At 43.8% G+C, this 12,479-nt stretch overlaps 1 protein-coding gene across 1 annotated transcript in view; it reads right to left on the reverse strand.

Moving 5' to 3' along the window:
• Positions 1–2,302: 2,302 nt before the first annotated feature.
• Positions 2,303–12,479, reverse strand: part of LOC147444304 (Cox19-like CHCH family protein) — a 30,478-nt gene continuing 20,301 nt past the window's right edge. Inside the window, exon 2 of the mRNA XM_086526975.1 lies at positions 2,303–2,473. Coding sequence (XP_086383101.1) covers positions 2,399–2,473 — 75 coding nt within the window. The 3' untranslated portion in view covers positions 2,303–2,398. The remainder of the gene's footprint in view (positions 2,474–12,479) is intronic.

The raw sequence follows: 12,479 nt of genomic DNA on the forward strand, positions 1-12,479 counted from the left end.
CCTAGATGGCACTACAGGCCACCAATGTGGCTCTTTCCTCCTGATCTAGCCCTCATTGTACATACTTTGTTTTTCTAATTGGGAGAGTCTCCCCATGTTTCTGATGTAGCCCTCTCTCGCAGAGGTGGTTTGTAGCCTTTAGGCAGCTTTATTAACTAATGAAAGGATCTTTTTCTTGCAAAAAAAAAAACCATCCAAATAAAAAGATTTACCATTATTTAGGTATGGGGTAGGTCAAGCCTCAAAACTAAACCAAGAAAATAAACAAGCGTCTATAACTACGGTAGCATGAAGGATGTTGCTAGATTCTATTTTGAAGAAATCTCTAATTTTAGATCACCCGGAAGAAAGAGAGTGTCTTGGTTGATACTCTCATTGGGTTGAATTGCTCTCGAGTACTTTTAAGAGGTGGCCGTTGATTTTTGGGTTATGAGCTTTGTTTCATATTGATGGCAACCCTTATGTAATGCTCTACGGCTGTGTCTTCAATCTGGTTGTACCGACAGACTTGGCACCTTGGGTAGTTGAAGTTTGAGGCATCATCTCTAAGAGAACTTAATCCTCAACAATTTAGCACAATCAATCTCTGTACATATTTGACCTCAAAGCTAAGTTTTGTTCTTGAATGTTTACAAAACTCACCACATTCCTTTTGCAATGAAGGATCTTTGAACCGGAGCGTAGACAATGTTGCAATAGATTAGGCAACAGGGGAGACTACCGTTGAGAGCATGTATCCACCCCCCACCTCCTCATGCATGGCTCGTTGCGTCAACCTATCATTTGCGACCAAACAATTCATTTCTTTGCCCTTGACCACCAAAATGTGTGGTACAAGTTCAGAAACAGGAGCCCCCTTTCAAGTATTCAGTAACGAGATTCGCCTACAGCTTCCTTCTCCTGATCACATATGGTGGAGCATTTCAATGATGGGTACTAAAGTCTTCCAAAGTGAGTTGGAGATAATACACAATACGGGCTAACAACAGACCTTGGGGGACAACCCATTTTCAACCTTTTGGCAATCATTGATGCCAAGCAGCATCTCCAAAAACAACTTTGCCATGCATAAAACGATCGAGAAGCCTGAGAAGATTGTGTCACATTAGAATCGCGCAATGGCCTATGTGTTCAACCCGTATTACAAGGAAATTGTCGAGAGAATGACAAGGTGAACAGCAGATGACGGATTGCCTTGGAGCACCTTGTGCCTGATCCTTCCATTAGGTGCAAGCTGAGAGAGCAGTTCTGTCTATCGACAATAGATGGGCCTTCTAAATTGGCAGATCACTCCAAGATTGCCAACTGCTATGGTGGGAAGATTGGTTTAGATAGGCCTGAGTTGCAATGCCAAGTTGTCCATGTTCTCAACCAAGCGGTGAGTTCCAGTTGCTTAGAGCAATCCAAGCAACTTTGCAGTGTCTAAAATCACATTGACTCAAGGAAGAACCATCCGATGGTCCAAAGGGCTTGGCAAGGGCCTCACGATGCAAGAAAATCCCTTCATGGAGTTGGAGCAAGTCTCAGTGACGGTCTATGTTTTAAGATGTTAAGACTCATACTCCTCGTGAGAGGAATAACTCAGGCACATGATCATTTGTCCCCTTACTGCTTATCATTTGAAGCCCTTGAAGTGTGTACTTATCATTTCGTATCCGTCATTGTGCCGCCCTTGAAAGCTGGACAACATCATGTAGGAATCACCTTGAATTATTACAGGGAATGAAACTCTCGCTTATACGCTATGACATTTTAGGCTACAACAGTTGGCAAAAAGACCTGTATAATTTTCAGTGAAAAAATTATGCAGCAACAAAACCAGACTGAGTGGGCATCTTCAACGATAGCCAAGGCCAGCGTCCAGGGAGCAGCTCTGGTGGTGGTCACTGGGACACACACAGCTGACAAGGCACTTGACCATGCACTCTCTCTCTCTCTCTCTCTCTCTCTCTCTCTCTCTCTCATACAGATAGATCTCCACTTTAGTTTTGTGAGACATTTGTCATCCATTCATAAGGACCAAAAATGCTGCTCATTACTATGAGTTATATTGAAAGCCAGCCAGCATGTTCTATGAATCGCATGAAACCAGTACATGCCTATTTTTTTATGTAATTCCTTACAATGTGATTTTTCAATTCCTTACCAAAAAATTTGAATTACAGAATGTTCAATAAACACCGATCACTGTCCCTGTTAAGTACAGTACCCAAAAAGGAAGACCACATATTATGTATTAAGCCTTCCAGAAAGTGTTTACCTTCACAACATACAAGACGTGCTTACATTAGAGAGTGGAAAAGGACGGTAGCATGTGTACTTTAAACCCAGATACGGGACTTGCAGCTTATTTACAAGCAGTGCCTCTCAGAGCTCTGGAAGTGTTTGCAACAAGAATTCACCCACAGCTAACAACAAGCACTAAAGAAACTGGCGTACCGGAACAAACCCAACCGTTAACTTCCGCAAAATCCTAAGCAAGGATAGCAATGTAAATGTGAAGTTAATATGATCACTCAAAACTCAAGCTCCACGCCATCTCTAAACGTTTAATTAACAAACATACTGGAACAGCAACATGAAATGGGCCATGATAACTTAAAGCTCTTCCTTTTTAAAGAAGAACAAAGTTCCTTTCACTTAAATATACACTTTTTTCTTTTTCGACACACCAGAGGGCCCACATGGGGAGGTGCTTATCCCTTCCAAATATTAGCCATGTTATATGGTCGGGCAAGGGGGCAAGAGCCACGCGAAGGTATCACCATGGCATCAAACTCTAGTTGAGGGATCTTTGGGAAGTGAGAACTTGACTACTTTCTGCAACCCAAAAATTCACAATAAGGAGGGGCCTTCAAAACGCATACTTCAATCATATTAAAAAAACCAAAGTTACATTCTGGAAAATTAAATGTTTTTCAAGAGGAAAATGCTAAAGGTGTCCCAGAATTTAAAGTTCGCTGTTCAACCTTCCTTCAAGTCTCTGAAGACCATGAATCGAACGTATGGAGGGAGCCCCATACCTAGTGGCATCCTTGCATGTGTGCATGCCGTTGGAATTAACCCTCCCAATGTGTGTGTGGGGGAGAGAGAGAGAAAGATGAAATGAAATGAAATGTTATATTAACGTCTTCAAAAGGCCAAAATAACCTATGAGACCAAAACGTTACAACGCGGTGAATTTGATACAATGTCTGAGTACTAAAAACAAAAAAGGAAAAGAGAATCCTAAACTGCTAGATGCGAACCCTGGAACTATGTACGATATGAGTAGGGGGGTGAAAGTAGTGAATGAGGGCTAATACAACACAATGTGGATGTGTGTGGGGATATAATGGGTAAGAGCTAGTACAAGATGAGCAGGGTGAACAATCCCTAAATCACACGAGATCCATCATCGGTCGTTGGTAGATCTCATCAATCTCCTCCATGGTCAGTAGTCTGACCAGGCGTCGTGCATGTCGGGCCAAAGTGATCCGAATCCTCTGATGCAGCCGTCAATGTTGTGTAGTCCTCCACAGTCGTGGGCGTCTAGATCTCCCTAGCTCCGTTGCTCGATCAATCAGCGTGCCGCTGGTGTGAGGAGAATGTGAGCTCTGATGTGGTAGCTGCGCCTTCGGCTGCTCAGTGTCCGCTCTAAAGAAGTCTATGATCCGTCTCTGAGACTCACTAGCCTCTCCTCTCATCAGACTCTCTCTGTGTCTGCGCAACTCGAGAAAAAACAGTCCCAAACATCTCTGATCCTTATACCCCATGACTCTAGAGAGTGGTCCAAAGCCCTCTCTGAACAGGCAGTGAAAGCGGCCTCGTATCTCATAGTAAACTGGGTAGTGGCATGTGTAGTGCAACCCTGTGTCAAGCTCCATGTGACATAGGGGACATGTCTTGGCCTCTGCTGGTACTCCACTATATCTACCAGTCTCGATCCGAAGCTGGTGTAAAGATGTGCGTATCTGGCCAATAGCACATCATATCCCATGAGATAAGTGGGTGTCCATGTATTTGGGCCTCGTCACAAAACCATCCTAAGTAAGCTGTAGAAAGCCATCTTCGTGCCCAGCTCCTGTGCCGCCTGTATCCAAGTCCTCTTGGTATCTACCTGAGTCAGGTCCTGATGGATGAGCCTAGTGAGTGCTCCATTCGGCAGAGTACCGTGCACGTTGTCTTCTAGTCCTTGGTTTCTTGGCCCATTTCTTGTGGCTTTGGATGGTGTGCTCTAGCCAGATGTAGAGGCAGATGATGGCGGTAGCATAGCGGCTTCTTGGGCTAATCATAGAGTGAAATTCAGCCAGTAGATGATGTTGAAATGAGGATGAAAGGGCTGGATTTAAAGGTGTGGTTGTTTTATGAACAAAAAGGGTAAGCTAGGTAGCATGGGGACAAAATCCAACCACATGTCAAGAAATTGATACATGTGTTGACACCCCTCTTGTCGAAGCACTAAGCGACAAGTATCCACCTTCTAAGAGGAATACGACAAGTGTCCTGCCATTTGTCACTTTGTTGTAAACTTACTGGCACGTGCTAGAAACTTCCTTCTAGGACCTTCTAGAATGTTCCTTCTAGAATCTTCTAGAACCTTTTAGAATCTTCTGGAAGCTTCCTTCTTTAGCCGAAAACTGCTGATAAAGAAACATCAATATGGGTATCAAATGAAGCTCTTTTCGTGCATATCACGATTTTAACTTCAAAATATAAAACCAAGATACTTATGAAAACATACAAGCATTCAACCCACATATGCACAATGAGGAATCTTTCATGATCATGCCATTTTATTGATTGTAACTGTCGTTTTTGGTGGATCTAGACGACACTCCAAGACATCGATCCTTTCTATGTGCAACTATGACCCCATATGCATGAGCTACATGTCACAGGCATCCTTTCAAGTTATCTCGGTGGGAGTTGTGCATTATCAATGTTCTAACCCATTGCGTGGACTCACTTTAACTTGTGACTACTCATCGATGGCCATCCTAAGTGCACGACACCACATATGTTGAATTCAAAGAGAAGAGACAATTTTGAGAATAGAAATTATAAGAACACTTGAAAAAGGATACAGATCTGTTTCAATTGAGTTGTGACACTGGAATCCTTGACTTCTGGCTTTCCACTCATCTTCTTTTCTTCTACAAGCAGAGATGCCTACTAATTTAGAGAGAAGAAAATGGGTTAAAGTTGTGACTATGTGATCATAGCTCAGAGAAAGGGATTTGAGTAATACAACAATAGCTATATCCTCGTCATCCTTTAGAGAAATGCCTGCAAGTTGAGTCATAAGACTAAGCCAAAAACATTTAGGGCGCCATTTCAAGTTTGAAAAATTCAATGAGAAGCCGAAATTTGCTTGGGCACCAAAAAGGGTGTCAAGTTGATCCGAAGTCTCATCAGCGGTCTCACATCCATCCAAATGATGGATATAAGTATCATCTTGATGACAGCTTGTGCAAGTTGCCCAAGCAGCTTCTGTAGTTGGTCTTCATGGTTTTCGTTCCTTGCCATTGGTGATAGCCCAAAGCACCTTCTTCATGAGCATTAGTTTAATGCGAGTGTGCGACGTGTGAAAACTATGGCCTTTGAATCTTGCAGCTGGAGCTCTAGAATCTTTAGACGAGGTCAATGTTGCTTGCTTATGAGATTCCCTCTTAAGAGTTTAAGAAACTCGCACTTGAATGAGAAGGTCTCTGTAGCTTCACCAAAGAGAAAACTCATTATAGAAGGAGATTACGGTTGTGTAAATATGCACACAAAGCAGAAATTGCCAACGCTAACATGTTGAAGCTCAACCTGAATGGGCACGCATGAATTTGGAGGCCAAATGCTTGTGTAATAGCCACCGAAGGGCAACCACTTATGGGCCCAAATAGCAACGCAGGGCAGCTATGAAGCTTATGCGAGATGAAAGGGGAGCTCAAAGCTTTAAGGGAGAGTGCTGCCCCCTTAATTGGAGCACTCCTTGAGAGCTTCAAGCTCTCAAGCGATAGAGAAAGGGTAGAGCTTCAAACTCTTAGGCAATGAAGGGTGTCATGTCCACATTGTACTCGATCAACAAAGACATGCTATTGCTACTGATAAGCATCATTCTTAGTATAGCCTAGGATCTAGTTTGGTACTTTGTGAGCCTCTCAAAGGATGTGCGTGACTAGAAAGATCAATAGTGCATACCCCACTTAGGCATGGGAACAGCCACTTAGGACATTTATTACAATAAAAACCCCTTTCAAGTGGAATCATGGGACAAAAAACACTGCTTGACCTCCCTTCAGAATCCTATATACGTGAACCTTTGGGTTCACCCTTGCAGCATATCAGTCGGAAGCACTCGCATGGGCAGCCAGCACCCCATCTCAGCAACCATGCCTCACCTTTAAGAGGGGGATGTCACATGCGCAATCCTATATACGTGAACCTTTGGGTTCACCCTTGCAGCATATCAGATCGGAAGCACTCGCATGGGCAGCCAGCACCCCATCTCAGCAACCATGCCTCACCTTTAAGAGGGGGATGTCACATGCGCATTGCACTTGAGCCATGTGGGCATGCTACTGCTACCGGTGAGGGCCATTTTCCCAAATCCTAGCCATCGTCCTCTTTTCCGCAAGAACCGATCAATAGGCCCAAAGAGAAATTTTAAAAATTCAATTTTTAGGAGGTGGAAATGTGCCACCTCTTTCTCTTCTCTCTCCCGTTTTCTGTAAATGACAAGAAAAGGCTCTCTCTCTCTCTCTCTCTCTCTCTCTCTCTCTCTCTCTCTCTCTCTCTCTCTCCACCAAAAGACGAGGAGGGGGCTCTTGTAATAGACTTGGAAAGTCCAAGCCCAAGATCTAATGCAGCACATGAGAGAGAAACTGAAACAACTGAACAAAACTGGGAGAGAGACGACATGGCACGGCGGAGGTCCGCGTCCAGATATAGCGACCCCAAAGATTGGTGCCATTCTGCGGTATTTCTTTATTTATACTTCAATAAGTACAATGTCTGAGGGTCCTCTCTATGTGTAGTGCTCCCAAGCAAATTTGCCAGAAGAGGAGGCCCTCCCACACTAATAAAGGCCCTCGGCCTGGCTCAAAAGCTGTTACATGAAAAGCATCAGTCTAAAAGCATCTGGAGCCCCAAAAGCTAACGCTCCCTAGGGCTGTCCATACAGCATCCACGTCAGCCAGTCAACGCAATCTTCACCGCAAATTGCGGGCGTGTGTACAATCTGCCACGTCATCAATTGGCTACACAATTTTGGTTCCATGCTTTTATTATTAAAGTTTTAGGCCCCTAGGTCGGGGGTACCATAAGTTGGATATCTTTTGGGTTAGGTATTTACCCTTTTGGGCCCCTCGACAGTAACCAGGTCCTCTTCTGTCCGGGCTCTATCCTTTAGGCCATGCCACATTATCACTTTGTGACGTACCCCTTCTTGCAATAGTTGTAATCGCCCTCGATTACGCTTGCAAAGCAGACATAAGACAAAAACAGTTCAGTAGACACCGACTCTAAGTACCACCGTACCAGACCACACATATCGAGCACTTGCACGAAGATGGCAGTCATCACTGAACATTCACATCACATTCCCGTCACTATCCCCATTGAGATCTTAGCACCCGTGGTAGCGTTGGCTCCGGGTCTTTTGTGTGTGTTTGTGCAAAGAGAGAGGTAGAGAGAGAATGATTGAGTGAGCTATTTTGTGTGTGGTCGAGGCGTGTGTCGCCTCCCTGTGTGAGTGCATTTGCAGATTGGGGAGTTGTATGCATCCAGTGGTGTCGGGATATGATGGTTTGTTGATAGGTTTATGGTACTGAAGTGCTCCTGTGTGGGTGTGGGTAGTCGTGATTGCTCGTAGGTGAGTCCTTGGTGTGAAGGTTGGCAGAAAGTGTGCGTGTGTGTGAGTTTCTGTGTGAATCTCGTTACTTTCATATCCACATTACCTCTCAGGTAAACAAAGACAAAAATGTTGCAATCATTCCATCTTTCAAACATGCACTCAAACAATATACACATCAGAGAGCACATGTAACAAATTCATTTTAGGAATTCCCATTTCAAAGTACTTCTTTACATAAAGTCATTCAACAGAATACAGTCAGCCTGTCGATATCCCTGAAATCTCAAAGAAATCGACGACTTTATTCCATTGAGGTAACCTATGACAAAGGAGCGGAATAACTCGCCTCTTGTGCAGTCCGCACCGCACCGAATTCAACCTACTCATTCAGCGGTAACTCTTGGAATAATCGGTGCTAGACCAAAAGCTTCAAGGTAAAGCTCTAATATCTGAAGAGTATCTGCTAGGTCTCCTCCTTTATCCACTTGGCAACCAAATCCCGATAGTTCCTGAACTTGACCAAATATGAGCGTGTCAGCTTACCTTTCACTTTCCTTTCCTTGTGAGCGAGGACCTAATCTGTAATAAGAATCTCCTCTCCACTTCGGACTGCTCCTCTGGTTTCTTGTCCACCACTAACACTTCACCTTTGAAAGGTCTCAATAGACTCAAATGCAACGCATTGTGAATATTCCAAGTATCTAGTAACTTCAATCTGAAGGATACATCATTTATCTTTTCTTAAATGTGCAAAGGTCCATAGTATCGCATACTTAGCTTTGGAAAAAGAAACTCCTTACCCTTCTATTTCAGTAGGCGTGCCTTCTCAAACCATAGTAGCATCCAATCATCTTCCTTCAACTGCAAGTCACGTCGATGCTTGTCTGCTACCTTCTTATGTCATGCTTGAGACTTCTCCAAAGCCTTCTTTACCTTGTCAAAAACGTGTCCAAATCTTGTATATACTGATCTGTTTCAAAAATCTTATATTTGGTGCTCAGAATAGGTGGAACCTTCTTGACACCCTCAATAATCTCAAATGGTGCCTTCCCTGTGGACGTATGTATTGTGTTGTTGTAGGCAAACTCTACCAAGGGAAAATACTTCTCCAATTGAGTCTTTGATCAGAGATATACGACTTCAAAGAGTCCAAAACCACTGAATTGGCTATCTCCGACTGCCGATCTGTCTGTGGATGAAACACGGACGAGAATTTAAGCCTTGTGCCTATGTTCTCTCAGATTGCCCTCCAAAACAAGCTCATGAAACGAGGATTTCTATCTGAGACTATAGATCCACGCATACCGTGAAAATCTGTGAGACAAACAGCTTAGCCAAGTGGTCGGCTTTAACTGTCTTCTTTACAGGAATAAAGTGGGCTTGTTTGGTGAATCTGTCGATGACTATCCGAATGCCATCATGCTGACTCTGAGTCTTGTGAAGATAAAAAATGAAGTCCATTCCTATACTCTCCCAAGGTCGGCTAGGGATAGGTAAAGATTGTAGAAGACCGGGTGCCTTATGCCGATCAAGCTTGATTTTCTGGCACACCAAACAACTGCGAACAAACTCATCCACATCCTTTTTGAGCCTTGGCCAATAGAAATATTGCTCGACACCTTTCAAGGTGGTGTCGATGTTACGATGCCCCGAAAAAGACGGACAATGGCACTCTGTCAAAACCTTGTTCCTTAATGCCTGAGTACATACAACATTGTTTTCCGCATTGAGTATCCTTCCTTCAGAGCATAGCTTGCAAATGTCTCCTCACTCTCCGACCGGTCAAAGATGTCTGCAAAATCTGGATCTATAGTGTATTACTCAACCATATCCTTGAAGTTCTAATGGTGAACCGCCAACATAGCGGAGCTCTGTGGATTGCGAGACAACGCGCCTACCACCAAGTTCTTATTTTCCTTAACATGGACGGTCTGAAAATGAAACTGCGACAAAACATTGCCCATCTTATCTGTTTGTCCTAGAGTTGTTTCTGGGACAAGAGGTATCTCAAACTTCGGTGATCGATGGAAACTATAAAATCGGCTCCAAGTAGAAAATGGCGCCACTAAGTAAGAGCATGGATGACTGCCAATAACTCCTTTTCGTAAATTTATGCGACCCATCGCGTCGCGAGAACATTCTACACTCATAAGTAGTCTTGAATGCCGCAATCTCTGATGGTCCCCAAGAAAAAGGAACCCCTTTGTGTGTCAAAATGTGTAACAGAGAAGCAATGTCTGCAAACTTTCGAGTGAACCGTAGGTAATACGAACATAAGCCCAAAAAGCTACAAACTTCATGTACAGTCTTCAAATATGGACAATCTCTAATGGTTTCAACCTTGGCCGGGTCCATCTTTACACCCTCCGCATAGACAATGTGTCCCAAAAGTGTATGTAACGTGACACATCCAACCCTATGTGTCCGTGGACAAGCTACTTCATGACCAGGGTTCAATTTAGTCAAATCAGTCTAGAATAGGAAGTGTTCTGGCACTTTTGTGAGTCTGTTCGCAGACCGTGCATGTCCAGGCACTTAAAGTAGATGCATATCCTCTGGTTGCACACAGCATGACCATCAGATTCCATCAGAACCCATCAAGAGCATTTTTACAATGCATAGACCTATTTTCCCTATTTTTGACATTTTTCGCTGATTATTTTTGCTTGTATATATAGAAACCTAGTGCTAGCAATTTCTGGCAAAAGAGGCAGCAGGAGCACCTTGCTCAACAGGCAACTTCTCAACAAGACCCCCACAGAGGCCTAGCGTTTTTGCAAGAAACAGCAGAACCAAGAGTTTTTGGATTCAAGACCAGCCCTGGCGTTTTGCACAGCAGATCAGCCCCGACGACCACAGTAGACAGCAGATCCCCCAACGTTAGCAGATTCCCCAAAAGACAGCAGATTCCCAGCGTTAGTAGATTTCTACCGCAGGAAGTAGAATTCAGCCTAGCGTTTTTGGTTTGCAGATCATCCTCAGCGTTTTGATGTTCCATCGCGACAAGAACCAATCAACAGCATTCAGTTTTCAGCCTTAGCTTCGTCATCGTCGTCTGCACCGTCTACCTCAACATAGCAGTACTTAGACTCATTGCACATTTCGGCCCCTTAGCATTCTCAGATTCAGCCCGTCTCGTCGTCGTCGTCGTCGTCGTCGTCGGCAAGTCCAAGCATTGTAGAGATTTGTGCAATCATAAGTACACCGCTCTCGCCATAGAGAGTGGGGCCTTTGGAGGAGAGTTTTGACAACATTCTGGTGTCGTATTCTTCTCTCTCTATCTCTCAGTCTCATGCACCTTCATTCACAGTGTCATTCACTTTGTTTGTGTCCATTGCACTCTCTTACTAAAGGAACGGAAGGCTCTCCCTTCCGTAAGTAAAAGGAACCCTTGAGCACAGTTCGAAGCACACATCTTGAGCAAAGATCAACATTCACTTCCGCTGCACCTTACAGTGTATCTCTAGCAAGAAAAACTCGCTCTTTTTCCCATTAGCCACCATTCGATGTTGCCGTATTGCCTGGAAAACCCGTAATAAATGGTGTCTGTGCTCTGCCTCACTCTTGGAGAATACAATGATGTCGTCAAAAAAGATATCCACAAATGACCGGTACTCTCTAAAAATCATGTCCATAATCCTATTGAACGTTGCAGGAGCATTCGTGAAACCAAAACGCATCACCAAATACTTGTACAATCCAACGAATGTCCTGAACACGTTCTTGTATACATCTCCAAGAGCGATCCTAATCTAATGATCGCCACTTGTCAGGTCGATTTTGCTAAAGCATGTAGAATCTTGTAACCTGTCCAGTATATCATCGATCTTCGCTATTGGAAACCTGATCTTGATGGTGATTTTATTAAGAGCTTTGTAGTCAATGCACATTCTCCAAGATCCATCTTTCTTTGAAACCAACAACACTAGGGAGCAATAAGGTAATATACTCGGTTGAATTAGACCCTTTTCGAGAAGCTCTTTTACTTGGTTTATAGTTTCCTCAATTTGGCTATGCTAGCTCGATAAGGTGGTTGGTTCGGAAGCGTGCTGCCTAGAATCAAACCAATCGTATGATCTTAGGGTCGCTAAGGAGGTAACTCTCCCAGGTAGCCTTCAAAGAAATAATCGGCTTGAGCTTGCAGAAAATCTTGTCGTTCCTTCTTGAGGTCAGACAAATTTGACGTTTTATTGTCATTTAACTCATTCAAGTCGATCGAGTAAACAAATAGACTAGATTTCATTAATTTCGAAACGACCAAAGTTGATACAAGTGGGACGGACTTGCCCTTTAATTTTACATCAAGTGCTATATCAAAATCCTTTTGGCTTCTTGATCTCGTACTTTGCCCCACGCTCTGCACAGCTCCGTACTTTCATCCATCTGGTCTAGGTCGGTCCTCACAAAATCTGCTACCAGTCCTTTTTTTTCTTTGCTCGCTCCTTCCGGATTTAGAACTCTCTCGCTTGTCCTCGGCCTGATCATTGGACGCTTGTTGGGGCACTTGGCAAGCACATGCCCTTGTTCCCCGCATCCGTAACATTTTCCCTCTTTGTAGTACTCGGTATGCTGTAGGGTAGGTAAGTGTTCCTGCATGTATAGCAAAACCTTGTTTGGCATGTCCCATGAGCCGTTGCATGGACTCAGTCTTCTT

This window comes from Adiantum capillus-veneris, chromosome 13 (genome assembly GCF_014529385.1).
Source record: "Adiantum capillus-veneris isolate H3 chromosome 13, ASM1452938v2, whole genome shotgun sequence".
NCBI lineage: Eukaryota > Viridiplantae > Streptophyta > Polypodiopsida > Polypodiales > Pteridaceae > Adiantum > Adiantum capillus-veneris.